The sequence below is a fragment of the Rhinopithecus roxellana genome, chromosome 12, assembly GCF_007565055.1.
Source record: "Rhinopithecus roxellana isolate Shanxi Qingling chromosome 12, ASM756505v1, whole genome shotgun sequence".
Classification (NCBI taxonomy): domain Eukaryota; kingdom Metazoa; phylum Chordata; class Mammalia; order Primates; family Cercopithecidae; genus Rhinopithecus; species Rhinopithecus roxellana.
The window spans coordinates 128,595,409-128,611,794 of NC_044560.1; the positions used below are offsets into that span (position 1 = coordinate 128,595,409).

General features: G+C 38.8%; 1 protein-coding gene and 1 pseudogene across 6 annotated transcripts in view; both read left to right on the forward strand.

The window, feature by feature from the left end:
- The window catches only part of OSBPL9 (oxysterol binding protein like 9), a 170,237-nt gene that overhangs the window by 80,989 nt on the left and 72,862 nt on the right, over positions 1–16,386 (forward strand). For all 6 annotated transcript variants that reach the window (XM_010370406.2, XM_010370411.2, XM_010370408.2 and 3 more), the window contains one exon: positions 11,831–11,907. In XM_010370406.2, the coding sequence (XP_010368708.1) occupies positions 11,831–11,907 (77 nt within the window). The remainder of the gene's footprint in view (positions 1–11,830; positions 11,908–16,386) is intronic.
- On the forward strand, positions 6,922–8,867 carry LOC115892376 (annotated as a pseudogene).

Sequence of the window (16,386 nt, forward strand, 5' to 3'; positions counted from 1 at the left end):
TCTTGCCCAAGGTCAGAATGAATAAGGTCAAAGCTAGGTATCAGACCAGGATTTGGACCCAAGAGTCAGCCCTCTTGGCCTTTACACTGTGCAGCTTAAGAGATACTAAAAAGCAATAGCTTTGTGGGACATTGGGGTGGCTTAGAATAGTAGTGTTTTCCAAACTGGATTGCAGTCCATTAATGGATTATAAAGCTCTATTTAGTGGGCCCAAATCAGCATTAAAAAAAAATGAATTACGACAGAAAAATATCAATGTGTATGGCATATAATAAGAGCAAGCACTCTTTTATGAAACGAATGTTCCAGTTTATATCTATGTGTGTATGTACACATATGTGTGTATATGTATATATGAATTGGGTGATGTTATAAAATGTACTTCTTATTGTGGGTCACAGTCAAACAAAATTTGGAGCCCACTGGTTTAGAGGATGGAAAGCAAGCTGGAAAATATAATGAATAGAAGTGGTAGCTGCTAGAGAAGAAATTCTAGAGATAAACTGAATGTATAAATAACATTATAAAAAAAAGGGAGGAAGAGTTAACTTGTTTATATGTTTGGTAAAATACTGTAGTACTCAAAGTTGTTTTAACTGACTCATTAAGTTAGGCCTTTTTTGGTAGGGATTCACTCAGAGTTAGTATAGCTTTAATTTTACTTCTAGAGAGCTGCCCCTGCAGGTGGTTTGTGAATTGTGTATATCCATTACTGTATTTTTATTTCTCATATGAACAATTTGTTGTGATTGAATAATAACCAGACATCTCTGGTGCTTCATAGACACGAAACCCTTTTTTCTATTAGATCCATTAGAGTAGAGGTTTGCTTACTGACATGCTAGGAGAATGGGAGAAGGTGGATTAGGTTAGTCAGAATAATATTGACTCTTGAATTTTCAGCTGAAAGGGAGAATTTAGTTCAACTTCCAATTTTAAGGTGCAAAATGAATATTCATTTTTTCGGGACTATCATAAAACAGCACAAAAATACATATTCAGACAATACAAGTGGCTTATTAAAGTCAACACTAGAAAAAAGTAGCAAAGCTACATGTATACATTAGTCCTGCTCCTGCTCCTGTATAGTAATTTGCTCTCATTTTTTTGTATAGTATAGTAATTTGCCCTCATTTGTTTAGTCTGTCTTTTTTACCTGGAATGTCTTCCCTGTCCGTGCCCCCTCTTCTCCAAATACCCCCACTTCTTTCTTTCTTTCTCTCTCCCTCTCACCCAGACACACACATATACACTCACATACCTTTGCCTCTAGTTTCTGCTCAGTTTTAAAACTCAGCTTTAATTTCCTTGCCTCAGAAGCCTTCCCTGAGTTAACCTTTACAAACACAAATCTCTTTATTTTGATGCTCACATTGCCCTCAATTTGGCCAGAGGAATCCTATTTAAGCTGACTTCTCTGTCCTTTTAACATGCCCCTGGCATTCTTTAAGTATTTCCTTACTTTCTGACACAAAAAGACATTCCAGGCTCATTTTATACTTTCTCTGTCCTAGTTCTGGAATCAGCTGTTTTTCCAGGGAGCGCTGGTTTCTTCTAATGGAAATGATATTTAGAAATCAACACCTAGTGCTAGGTTTAGTTACTGCTTATGAAGTGTTATGGCTCCCAGGCCCTCTAGAGAGCTAAGAAACATATGAGTGTTACATACATAGGGGTGTGTGTATGTGTACATATGTGTACATCCATGTTCATATTTATTTCCGTATGTGTTTATCTACATGTATATTGAAAACCATGATGAGGTCATGCTGATACCTCTAGTTATAGGCTATCACAACAGAAATAATTCTGTTTTTTCCCTTACTATATTTAACTCCATTTTCCAAAAGTGAGAAAAACTTTATCTTTGTTGTATTTACTTATTTGATCAATCCTTCATATGTAATTATTTTCCAATCATCCACCTCCCTTTGTAAATGTCACTGTCACTCCATTTAGCCTTGGAAACCTTGTGCCATGCGGAGCCTGTTCACTGCAACGTGGGCACCTTCCTTCCTTTTCTTGGGTTCTGACTCCTCATATTGGACTTTCCCATTGTGTAGCTTCCCTCTTCCTCTTGCTTTGGGCTCTCATGCCCTATGCTAGGTTGTGCCTTTACATGATGCATGGCCTCTTCACCCTATTCAGGCTCTGATGTCCTGAGCCGGATCTTCCACCCATTTGGTACAGTACTTTTAACTAAACTACAGAGCTCATTTGAATTTTCTCTCTAATGCTCCTTTTCTGTTCCAGGATTCAATCCAGGATGCCACATTGCTGTTAGTTGTAATAGTTCTTCATTTGTTTTTTATCTTTTATGACCTTGACATTTTTTATGAATATTGGTCAGTTATTTTGTAGAATATCTCTCATTTTGGATTCATCTGATATGTTCTCATGATTTGATTGCAATTGTGTATTTTTGGCAAGAATACCACAAAAATGATGCTGTTTCCTTGTCTCAGTGGATTGTACTGGGAGGTATAGGATGTCCATTAATCTTATTACTGGTGATGTTAACCTTGATCACTTGATTAAGATAGTGTACCAGATTTTTCCTTTGTAAAATTATTATTTATTCATTTAGGGGAGATACTTTTTTTTCTTGTGGGAGATACTTTGAGTCTGCCAATTTCCTGTTTCTCCTCACTTTTGCCTACTGATTTGAGTCATCAGTGGATCTTGCCTGAAGTAATTATTGCTGTGGTGTTGGTCTAATGGTCTAATTTTTTGCAGTCCTTCTACACTTATTCATTGTATTTTTTTTTGAGATGGAGTCTCCCTGCTGTCGCCTGGGTTGGAGTGCAATGGCACGATCTCGGCTCACTGCAACTTCTGCCTCCCGGGTTCCAGCAATTCTCCTGCCTCAGCCTCCCGAGTAGCTTAGATTACAGGCGCCCACCACCACGCCCAGCTAATTTTTGTATTTTTAGTAGAGACGGGGTTTCACCATATTGGCCAGGCTGGTCTCGAACTCCTGACCTCAGGTGATCCACCATCTCAGCCTCCCAAAGTGCTGGGATTACAGGCGTGAGCCACCATGCCTGGCCCATTGTAATTCTTCTAAAGGAAGAGATGTCCCATCTCCCCTATTTATTTACTTATTCAATTATTTTATATCAATATTGGACTTCTGGATATTTATTATAGTCTCTCGGTTATAGTCCAGTACTCTATGAATTTATTTACCTAAAATCATGAGTTCATACTGAAACCTCCAATTGTATTTCAACATCACAAGGTTTGTTCTAGCCTTCTCCCTTTCTGTATTTCTAATTTTTTTCTGATAGTGAGAAACCTGGTTCTCATGATCTATAATGTATTCACTTGTTTGTAGTTACAGAATTGCTAACCTGTACTCCTATGACAATAAAATTCACTAACTAGAGTATTGTATTTGTGTGTGGTTCTTTTTTTTTTTTTTTTTCCTATCCATTCACTGTATAGTCAAAATACTGTTTTTCAAAGTTACTTCATGTTTTAGTTTGGGCTGTTATAACAAATTACCATAGATTATGTAGCTTAAACAGCAAACATTTATTTCCTCACAGTTCTGGAGGCTGGAAGTTTAGATCAGGATGCCAGCATGTTCAAGTTCTGGTGAAGGCTTTCTTCCAGGTTGCACAGTGAACTTCCTGTCCTTATATCCTTATGTGTTGAAAGGAGAGTGAGACAGCTCTGAGGTGCCTCATCACATTAAAGAGGGTTCTACCCTATGACCTAATTACCTCCCACAGGTCTCACCTCCTAATACCATCACGTTGAAGGTTAGGATTTCAACATAGGAATTTTGGGGCAACACAAACATTCACTCCATGGCACTGAGGTTCAATTATGTGAAACATTATGGTTCTGAGAGGCTGAATATATACAAAAAGATATATTCAGATTGTTACTACCTCAGTTCTTACTAACCTGTTCCTATTCTTCCTGGCTTCCCATCCTTTCTCACCCATGGCTTGTAAGGTAACAAATTTATTTAGTTTTCTTTAGAATCTCTATATTTCTTTTGTACAAATAAGCAGATACATGTATGTTTTCTGATATTCCTTTTTTCTTATAGTAAAGGCACATTTCGCTTTTTAAAAATATTTTATCTGATGGTATATCTGAAAATCACTCCAAATCACTGAAGAAATCTTCCTCATTCCTTTTTTTTTTTTTTTTAAGAGATGGGGTCTCACTGTATTGTCCAGATTGGTTTTGAACTCTTGGGCTCAAGTGAGCCTCCCATCTCCTGGGACTGCAGGCGTGTGCTGCTGCAACTGGCTTTTATTCTTTTTGATACCTGCATAGTATTCCTTGATTTATTCAACCACTCTCCTCTGTATGAGTATTTAGGGTGTTTCCAGTACATTTTTTTTTTGGAGACGGAGTTTTGCTCTTGTTGCCCAGGCTGGAGTGCAATGGTGAGATCTCAGCTCACTACAACCTCTGCCTCCCGGGTTCAAGTGATTCTCCTGCCTCAGCCTCCCAAGAGTAGCTGGGATTACAGGCATGTGCCACCACACCCAGCTAATTTTGTATTTTCAGTAGAGACAGGGTTTCTCCATGTTGGTCAGGCTCATCTGTAACTCCCAACCTCAGGTGATCCACCAACCTTGGCCTCCCAAAGTGCTGGCGTGAGCCACCATGCCTGGCCCCAATTTTTTTTTTTTGAGACGGAGTCTTGCTCTATGGCCCAGGCTGGACTGCAGTGGCCGGATCTCAGCTCAAAAAATATTGTAGTGAATTGCCTTGTTCCATATATATTTTTGTATTGTTAGATGTTGATCGATTTTTTTTTTTCACATATTCAACCAACTTTGTATTTCTAGAATAAACCCAACTTGGACATGATCTATTAATTTTTTAAGATCATGGTTATTCATTCATTTTACATTTTATTCTTAGTACTTTCCGCTGGGAGAGGAGAGTCATGCATCAGTGTATAGATTGTGCTATTCTATTGTAATGTTTTTATATAGGATTTTTACATGTCTGTTTATTCCGTTAGATTTTGCCTATAATTTTTCTCTAATATCAGTCTTATCAGATTGGTTTCAACGTTATACTGGGCTTAAAACAGAGTTGTGGAGTGTTCCCTCTTTTTCCATTATCTGAAAGATTTTGTATTAGAGATTGGCATTATTTTTTTCCTTAAGAATTCTCTGGTGAAGACTTCTAGGCTTGGATTTTTCTTTGTGGGATGATTTTCAATTATTTTAATATTAGAGTGTTTTTGACCTACCAAAAGGGTACTTTCCTGTGGCCCAACCTAATAGTTATAGCACTATCTAATTTTTAAATTTGTTATTGTGGTAGTTTTGGTAAATTGTATTTCTTTAAATAATACTTTCCACTTAACTAAAATGTTCAGTTTTATAGTCAGGGAATTATGAATGTGTGCATCAGTTGTGATGTCCTCTTTCTCATTCATGACATTAATGATTTGTGCCACCATGTTTGTGTTGTCTTGGTCCCTTCTTCCTCCTGGCAGTTTTGATAGAAGTTGATCAATTTCATTAGTTATTTTAGGTAACCAACTTAGGCTTTAGTGACCTATCTATTGAATGTTTGCCCTCTATCTCATTAATTTATGTTATTTATCATTTCCTTTTCTACTCATTTTGAAATTCTTGTTGTTTTCAGCCTTTTTGCTTTTATATTTATATATATGCATTATATATATATGCATTTAAGGCTACAGATTTCCTTTTATGCACTACTTTAACTGTATCCAATGAATTTCAATATGTCATATTTTCATTTATTCAGTTCTACATGTTTTCTAATTTCTAGTGCAGATATTTTTTCTTGACCTATGGATTATTTAGAAGTATTTCTTCTTAAAAAATTCAAAACATCTCAATATTTTATTTTTCTTTCTTTCTCTTTTTGGCTGCATACAGGGGACTTTATTGATGGTACGTGACAAGGTGGGGCCTTCCAGGCGCCACCCTCTTCAGGGAGTCTGGCATGGAAACTGTGTCAAGAAGAGATTTTTGCATGTCTGTTTATTCTGTTAGATTTGAGTGCAGCAGGTATTCCCCAGCAGCCGAGGTCCTCTCTTGTCCTTTAATGCTCTTGCTGGGGTGGTGGTCCTGGGCACTTACTCCTTGGAGGCCTTGTGGACCATGAGGTCCACCACCCTGTTGATGTAGCCAGATTCATTTTCATTGTCATACCAGGAATTGAGCCTGACAAAGTAATCATTGAGTGCAGTGCTGGACCCATCATGGAAGGTGGAAGAGTGGGTCTCTCTTAAAGTTGGAGGAGACAACCAGGTGTTCAGTATAGCTCAGGATGGCCTTGAGGGGGCCCTCCAGTGCCTACTTCACTACCTTCTTAATGTCATCGTATTTGGCAGGGTTTTCTGGATGGCAGATCAGATCTGACACGTAGGTGGTGGGGACATGGAAGACCATGCCAGTGATCTTCCCATTCAGCTTGGGGATGACCTTGCCCACAGCCTTGGCAGCACCAGTAGATGCAGGGATGATCTTGAGAGCCTCATGGTCGTCATGCCACAGTTTCCCAGAGGTACCATCTACCCATGTCTTCTGGGTGGCAGTGATGGCATGGACTGTGGTCATGAGTCCCTCCACAATGCCAGAGTTGTCATGGATGACCTTGGATAGGGGGGTGATCAACTGGTGGTGCAGGAGGCATTACTGAGGATCTCGAGGCTGTTTTCTTACTTCTTATGGTTCATGTCCATCACAAACATGGGGGTGTCAGCAGAAAGGACACAGATAAATACCCTTTTGGCTCTCCCCTCTAAGTGAGCTCCAGCCTTCTCCATGGTAGTGAAGATGCTCATGGACCCAACAACATAGCATCAGTGTCACCCCCATTTGATTTTGGTGGGATCTCACTCCTGGAAGATGGTGTTGGGATTTCCTTAATGACAAGCTTTCTATTCTCAGCCTTGATGCTGCCATGGAACTTGCCATGGGTGGAGTCATACTGGAACATGTAGACCATGTAGTTGACATCAAAGAAGGGGTCATTGATGACAACAATACCTGCTTTGCCAGAGTTAAAAGAAGCCCTGGTGACCAGGTGCCCAATACAGCCAAATCCGTTTATTCCAGCCTTCACTTTTCACCATGGTGTCTCAGGGACACGGCTGGTGCTGCATGAGAAGAGGCGGCTGCCTGTCAAACGAGAGGAGCAGAGAGCATCAAAAACCCTAGATTTTCTAATTAACCTTTTTTTTAAACTGGTTTCTAGCTTAAATTTCCACTATGATTAGAGAATATATGATTTCAGTCCTTTGATATTTGTTGAGACTTGTTTTAGGGTCCAATATTTGGTCAGTTTTTAGAAATATTCTGTGTTCTGCTTAAAAAGAATATGTGTTTTACATTTGCTATATTCAGTGTTCTGTATATGCTCATTGAATCAAGTTTATTCATCAGACTGTTTAAATCTTCTATGTCCTTATTAATGTTTCATCTGCTTGCTTTATTAATGAGAGTGATATAATATGTGTCGCTTGTAAGCATCATATACTTTTACAAATCTTAAAGCCTTTGTATTTTAATTAGCACATTTACTTCACTCACATTTAATTATTGATTTTTTAGGCTTAAACATTTGCCATCTTACTCTATGCTTTCTTCCAGTCTTGTATATTCTATTTCTTTTTCTCCTTTCTTGTCAATTTTTGGATTATCTGTATTATTGAATTTTTTAATTTTAGAAGTTAAACACTTATAAAGCTTTTCTTTTAGTGATTATTTTAGATATTATAACATGAATCCTTCAGTTATCAAAATCATTGATAATTTTATCTTCTTCCCAAACAATGTAAGAAACTTAAAACTTTTTATTCCATTTTCCCTTTTTCAATCTATATGCAGTTGTTTTGTATATACAATCTATATGCAGTTTAATTTTGCATATATTTATTTAAAATCCCATGAGAGCCTTTTGGTCCTAGCAGCAGCAGAGCTGAGCAAGCGGCTCCCTCCCTCCCTCCGCTGCCCACTGGCCGGCAGGATGGAACAGGCCACACTCCTTTGTCAAGGACTTACTGGCTGGAGGCATTACCCTCGCTGTTTCCAAGAGGACAGCGACCCGAGTTGAGTCAGTCAAGGCACTGCTGAGGTTGCAACATGCCAGTAAGCAGATTGTGGCGACCCAGTACAAAAGCATGGTGTGGTGGGCTGCAAGGTCCACATCCCCAAGGAGCAGGGCATTTGTCCTTCTGGAGGGGTGCCTGGCCAGCACCATTCACTGCTTCCCCATGCAAGCCCTCAACTTTGCCTTTAGGGATAAGTACAAGCTGGTCTTTCTGGGAGGCGTGCACAAGCACACACAGTTCTGGAGTTATTTTGCAGGCAACCTGGCTTCCCGTGGGGCGGCTGGGGCCACCTCCCTGTGCTGCTTCTACCCTCTGGAATTCGCCAGAACCCTCCTGGCAGCCAGTGTTGGGAAATTGGGCACAGAGTGGGAGCTCAGAAGGCCTGGCAGACTGCCTGGAGAAGATCAAGCCTGAGGGTATCTGAGGCCTGTCCCAGGGCTTCAGCGTCTTGGTGCAGGGCATCCATATGTACTGGGCAACCTACCTCAGCATGTATGATACAGCCAAGAGCATGCTCCCTGACCCCAAGTACACCCACCACATGGTGAGCTGGATGATTGCCCAGGCCGTGACAGTGGCCCACGTGGCCTCCTACCCACTCCAGTCCACAGTGCAGGCGGATGGTGATGCAGTCCACGTAATACTTGTGTATTACGTACACAAGTACCCTTGATTGTTGACAGAAGCTCTCCTAAGATGAAGGGGCAAAGCCTTCTTCAAGGGTGCATGGTCCAATATCCTAAGAGGCATGGGGCCAAATCTGGTCCTCTATTATGAGCTGAAGAAAGTCACCTAAGTGCATATGTCTCCTCCATAGAAATGGCAACCCAGAAAATCATGTAGGATACTTAACTATTACACATTATGAAACTTCAAGAAATTCCAGTCGTCTTTGTCCTGGCCATAGATCATATCTGTAGAGGGCTGAGGTAGGGTCTAGAAAAGGGGCTCATTGTGATCACATTCCCCATTGGCACATGATTCCATGTATTGATTATTGGGGGTGGGAGAATCATGACTTCATTGTGAGCACACAGGCAAGGCACCTCCAGCTCAGACCTAGAGTCCAGATGCTTGTGGGACCTGAGTTGGTTTTAAGTATTTATTTAAATAAAAGAAATTGTATTTCCCATTTGTACTTAAGCACTTGCTCTTCTTTTGCACAGTATTTGTAATTATGTTCTGTGTTAGGCGTGCTGCTGCAAAACAGTAAAAACAGGACACTGAGAGCCAGAAAAAGCCCCACAAGATATTATTAAATATTATGATTGTATATAGAGAATATTTAGTTTTATCTACATACTTATAATTTCTGTTGCTCTTCATTCTGTGCAGCTCCTACCACCTTCCATCAGGCATTGTTTACGCCTAGAAAAGAGTACTTTTTAGAATTTTATTTAATGAGCATCTACTGATAGCAGATTCTGGTTTTGTCAATCTGAAAATGAGTTTATTTCATCTTAATTCTTAAAGGATTTATTTCAGTGAATTATAAATTGACAGTTATTCTCTTTTAGCCGTTAAATATCATACTGTATTGTCTCCTGGTTCTCATTGTTTCTTTTGAGAGCCTAGCTTAATTTAATGTTTTGTTTTTTTTTTTTTTTTTTTTTTTTTTTTTTTTTTTTTTTTTTTTTTTTTGGAGATGGAGTCTTGCTCTATCGCCCAGGCTGGGGTGCAGTGGTGCGATCTTGGCTCACTGCAAGCTCCGCCTCCCGGGTTCATGCCATTCTCCTGCCTCAGCCTCCCGAGTAGCTGGGACTACAGGCACCTGCCACTACAGTCACCTGCCACCGCGCCCGGCTAATTTTTTGTGTATTTTTATTAGAGACAGGGTTTCACCGTGTTAGCCAGGACAGTCTCAATCTCCTGACCTCGCAATCCACCGCCTCGGCCTCCCAAAGTGCTGGGATTACAGGCATGAGCCACCACTCCCGGCCTAATTGTTGTTTCTTTAAAAGTAACCTGGCCTTTTTTCTCCCTGACTGTTTTAAAGATATTTCCTATCTTTGGTTTGCAGTAATTTTTACTGAGACGTGCCCAACTTATGGATTTCTTTGATTTATCTTGCTTGGGATTCCTAGGACTTCTGAATGTCTTTAATCAGTTTTGGAAAATTCTCAGCCAGATAGTGCTTCTGTGCCATGCTCTCTTTTGTCTTCTTCTGGGGTTCCAATCACATGTGTGCTATATTTTCTCATACTCTGTGCTGCTTACCCTTTCTTCTGTATTTTCTATCTTTTTGACTTACTGTCTTTTGTTCTGATGGGTTTCTTCTAACTGCTCCCAGTTCTGTAATTGTCTCTTTAGTTGCACTTAATCTGCTGTTAAACTCATCTATTGAATTCTTAATTTTGATTATTTGTCACTTTTGGAATTTATATTTGATTTGATTATTTTATAAATCTAAGTGAAAAAAACGCTAAAAATAAAAAAGGAAAAAATTACATCATTTATACAATAATCTGGAGCTCCTGTTGATCTATTTCTATTGTCTTCTGGTTCTCATTTATGTGTGATTTTTGTCTCCAGAAGAGTCTCCATTTATGTGTACTTGGTCATCTTTGCTTATGTGCTAGACATTGTATTTTAAAAATTATTTATGTAAATTTAATTTAGCAGCTAAGATGATGTTATCTTCCTACAGAAAAGATTTTCATTTGCTTTTGCTAGTAGATGCCTGGAGTCACTAACAATCAGGCGTCAAGATTTTTCTGGGTCACTTATATGACCAAGCAATTGTTTTAATTCTAGTTTATCACTACTCCCCCAGAGAAGCTGTTTGGGGTCCGTCCCAACTAGAACATGGACTGTTTACCAGAGCTCCCATTGTTGGTGGGCCCTGGCTTCCAACTTTTGGCCTGAAAAGGCTTGTGAGTTTTTTTTTTTTTTTTTTTTTTTTTTTTTAAGTTTTAATTTTATTTATTTATTTATTTTGAGACAGAGTCGCCCTCTGTTGCCCAGGCTGGAGTGCAGTGGCATGATCTTGGCTCACTGCAACCTCCATCTCCCCAGTTCAAGTGATTCTCCTGCCTCAGCCTCCTGAGTAACTAGGATTACAGGGATCCACCACCATGCCTGGCTAATTTTTGTATTTTTAGTAGAGATGGGGTTTCACCATGTTGGCCAGGCTGGTCTTGAACTCCTGACCTCAGGGGATCCGCCTGCCTCAGCCTCCCAAAATGCCAGGATTACAGGCATGAGCCACTGCACCCAGCTGGTTTTTTTGTTCTTAAATTAAAGAAGTTTTAGGTTCACAGCAAAATTGAACAGAAAGTAGAGTTCTCATATGCAGACTTCCCCCACACATTGACAAGCTTTTAAGTGCATTGTCCAGTGTGCAATTTCTCTGCTGTAATTTGTAACGCCTCCATGAGAAGTATCCCTAAATACAAGGTTTATCTTCTAGATTCTTTGTCTTCTCCCAGATCTTGGCTTGGTAATTCTTTATTACCTTGTTGGTTTGTGATGCCTTCAGCCAGTTGTTTTTTAAAAATCAGTCTAGCTTTTCTAGTAGTTCTCAGTGGGAATGTTGGTCTGAACTATGTAGCCTGCTATTATTGAACACAATTATTCCCTTTCTTATAAATTGTTGCAAGTAGATTGCATATCTGTAAAAGATAGCTGAACCTGTTAAGGAAATGGTACAACTAAAAACCTTTTCTGTTAGCCATCATAGTTTTAAAATTATACTTTCAAATATGGAGATATATTATAGAAATTAAACTTTTAATTTTAATGTATAATCTTTTATTCCAGCTCGTGATGCTGATGAGCGAGAGAAGTGGATCCATGCCTTAGAAGAAACGATTCTTCGCCATACTCTTCAGCTTCAAGTAAGGGTCTTTACATGGCTTCCAGATAGTTCATTAGTTGTTGCTTTCTTTTTTTGTCTGTTTTCTGTTTGTTTGTTTTTTAATAACTGTGATGTGATATAATAGGAACTTATAATTTCTGAGTTGTTTATTTTTCCTTTACAGTGTTATAATATATAGTAAAGTTATACTCATTTATTTTCTCCTGCTTTCTGCAGGGTAAAATACTGATTTTGTCTAGAAACAAGACAGTGTAAGACAATGCTGAAAGTGAAATTCTATGTTAAAATATGCCAGATTCATTTAAAAAATTTAATATCTGTAGTCAGTTATCGATACAACCAAATTACATAATTATGCATGATAATAGGTAAGTGCTGAGAAGTTCACCTCATTTTCTTGTTAAAGGATTTGGCTATTACCATATGTGTCAGTTAGTACTCTTTCATATGGTAGTGAAAGAAAACTCAACCCAAACTGATTCATGAAGAAGAAAGTAAATCTGGTTAGATGTGGTTTGAATTAGTTAATTCATGTCATGAGGACTCAGATCTCCCATCTCTATTTCTAGGTTCCACTTCTTTTGCATTGGCTTCATTTTCGGATAGGTTCTCCCTTGGTGGTGGTAAGGTGGTCGTAGCAATGTTAGCCTTGCATTTTTGGAACTGAGTCCCTAGGAGGCTGTTCTTTCTAGACCTTAATAGGAGCAACACAGTTATTGCTGATCACCTTAGCTTTGGCCGTGTGTCGAATCCTGACCAATCACAATTTCACAGTCATAGATTCTACCCTGGAGCTGCGATGTTACTGGCCTCACTAGAAACACATTGCTGATAGGGTGGAAGGTGTGTTCATCCTACCCCACCCCACCCACACCAAAGTCAGAATAGGGAAAAACAGATTTTGGGTGACATGCAACTAATGTCTGCCGTACTACACTGAAGATACTTTTCTATGTTTATTCTCCAGTGAAAGAGCTTATATTTGTGGCACGTAGGGGATTTTGTTTTATTTTAGTTGAGAAAATTTAATTGTAGAAAACATGTTTTATAACCCTTTCTGTCTACTTTGTTCTACATCAGGAATTGACTTGTTTAGATAAGGTGGCATAGGGTATCTTAGGCCCTACAAAATAGTAAACCCCCCATCACTTGAAAGTGTTCAAGTAGAAGCTTCGAAAACATTATTCAAGGATGTGGTTATTAAGGGACTTTAAGAAATGAATATGAAATTAAAGTAGGAAATCTTTAGCCACTCTACAAGTTATGCTTTTTAAAAGCAATTTGTAATTACTGTAGATTTCTTTTAAATTTAGGCAGTTTCATACATGACTATAGCATCATTTTAGCAAATTTGTGATCCTGTAAGAGGAGGATAAGTGTTTTTTATTTGTTTGTTTTTGTTTTCTTGAGACAGAGTCTCACTTTGTCCCCCAGAAAGTAAACCTAGTTAGATGTGGTTTGTCTCGGCTCACTGCAACCTCCACCTCCTGGGTTCAAGCAATTCTCCTGCCTCAGCCACCACACCTGGCCTAAGAGGGGAGGATAAGTGTTTTAATGATCATATTAGACTGAATGTGGCAGACGAGATTTCCCCCCCATGGTTGGTTAGACTGACATTCAATATTCAACAAGAGCCACCTGCCCTTGGAGGCATTTCTGCCATTATACCCCTACGTAAACCTTCTAGAGTGCTATTGCTTACTTGCTTTCCTTCAAATGAGTTTTTTCATTTCTGGCCTCCACATTCTTGTGTGTGATGTCTTTTCTCTGTGAAATGTCTTCTACCCTTTTCTTCAAAGCCTAGTTTAGAACTGACCTCTTCGATGAACTCTCTGCCGACTGGCCTTTCCTTCCCCAGTCCCCCAAGTTCAAAATGATCTCTTTCCTTTGAATACTATAGTATTTGCACAATTCACTAACTCCTTATCATATTCTTCTTGTTTATCTGTTGTCAGCTGATGTTGACATCGTAAGTTCAGGTTCCTAACTAGATCCAATATTGGAATTTTTCAGCTTTTGCTAAGAAGAGAGCTTGTATGTTTTTTGGAATAATGGGAAGAAAAAGATAATTTTGAGAAGTCTTAGACTTTTAATAATTTTAATATTTAAAAGTACATGTAATACAAGAGGTTTTTTTCCCTAAACTTCATGCATAGAGAAGATAGGACATTTAGAAATATAGAATTAATGTTCATTTGACTGGCAAAAGATTATCTTCTCAGAGGTAGCGAAGTGTGGTAAAGAACTTCGCTCTAGAGCCAGAATGTCTGTGTTTGTATCCCAGAGCCCACCACTTATATTTAACCATTAACATTCAACTTACGGTCTCTGAGTTTCAGTGGCCTCATCTATAAAATGGGGATAATTAGAGTACCTACTTCATGGAGTTGTTTTAGTGATTAAATAAACTAGTGTAAACTTGCTAGAACTTGATAGACTAACATTAGATGAGAACTGGTGGAAATAATGCCTGACTATATAGTAAGAACTTGGTAAATGTTAGTTGCCATTAACTAACACAACTACTGTACCTACCATTCCCTCTGCCAGTGCCTGGTATTCAGTAGCACTCAGTAAATGTTAGTTAAATGAAGAAATAATTGAAGGAATGAATGAACAAACGGTTGATGTAGAGATTGCTTGTTTATTGAATATTTTGAGATGTATAACATACTGTCTGTTAGGAACTGTGGGATGGGCATTCATAGAGCTATCTTCCAAAGGGGTATAGGAGAGGAGACGCAGTGATCTCAGCAACCTACCTTTAAAACATATCCTAATATCTACTGTCATGTTAGGTTCTCTTCTTTTGCTTTTTAAAAAAAAATTTTTTCACGAAAGTCTTATGTGTATTCCCCCGGCCCACTTCAGTTTAAAGATAAGGAAGCTCCTACTACATAGTCTAATTCTTGACCTCATGATATTTATATGTCCTTTTTTTGTTTGTTTGTTTGTTTTTTGAGACAGAGTCTCACTCGTTGCAGTGGCACAATCACAGCTCACTGTAACCTCTGCCTGCCCTGCACAAGTGATCCTCCCACCTCAGCCTCCTGAGTAGTTGGGACTACAGGCATGCACCACCACGCCTGGCTAATTTTTATATTTTTTTGTAGAGATGGGGTTTTGCCATGTTGGCCAGGCTGGTTTCGAACTCCTGGGCTCAAGCCATCTGCCCACCTTGGCCTCTGAGAGTGCTGAGATTATAGGCATGAGCCACCATGCCTAGCCATGTTCTCCTTTTTCTTTGAACTTTATCTCTTCTTTAGCCATTAAACTCCACTGCATTGGTCTTGTCATTACTAAGAGCTAAACCACCTGTAAAATACTAAGTTAAAAAGTGTTTTCTTTGACAACAGTTTTCTTATCTTCATCTTCTTCTGTCACTTTACATCTGAACTTTTCTTCTCTCATTTTGGTCTGACCCCTACTTCTCCATTTTTCCTGGCCATTTAATACTTTCTTGTTTTGCTCATCCCATTTCCCATTGGAGACCTTCTGGTCTGCTGCTTTATCACTGCTTTTGTTAGAAGACATACAAATGGCAAGGAGGTATATGAAAAGGTGCCTAACATCATTGATCATCAGAGAAATGTAGACCAAAACTACAATGAGATATCATTTCATCCCACTTAAAACGGCTTTTTTTTCCCCCAAAAGACAGGCAATAACAAAATGCTGGTGAGGATGTGGAGTAAAGGGAACCCTCATACTCTATTGGTAGGAATGTAAATTAGTACAGCCACTGTGGAGAACAGTTTTGAAGGTTCCTCAAAAAACTAAAAATAGAGCTACCACATAATCCAGCAATCCCACTGCTAGGTATAGATCCAAAAGAAAAGCAGTCAATATATGGAAGAGATACCTGCACACCCAGGTTTATTGCAGCACTATTCACGATAGCCAAGATTTGGAAGCAACCTAGGTGTCCATCAACAGATGAATGGATAAATAAAACGTGGTACATAAACACAATGGAGTACTATTGAGCTGTGAAAAAGAATGAAATCCTGTCATTTGCAATCCTATCTTGAATAGAACTGGAGGTCATTATGTTAAGTGAAGTAAGACAGGTACAGACTTCACATGTTCTCACTTATTTGTGGGAGCTAAAAATTAAAACAATCGAACTTCATAGAACTACAGAATAGAATTATGGTTACCAGAGACTGGAAGGGTAGTTGGGTATATAAGTGTGGGGGGAGTGGGGATGGTTAATGGGTACAAAAAAAATAGAACGAATAAGATCTACCTGATAACACAACAGGGTGACTATAGTTAACAATAATTATACATTTAAAAATAACTAGAAGAGTACAATTAGATAAATGCTTGAGGTGATGGATATCTATCTACCCTGATGTGATTATTACTTATTTCATGCCTATATCAAAATATTTTATACTCCAAAAAATATATACCTGCCATGTACCCACAAAAATTTAAAAATATATATATTGTTTCTGCTATCACCTTTAGAATTTCTTGACTGGATAGTTCG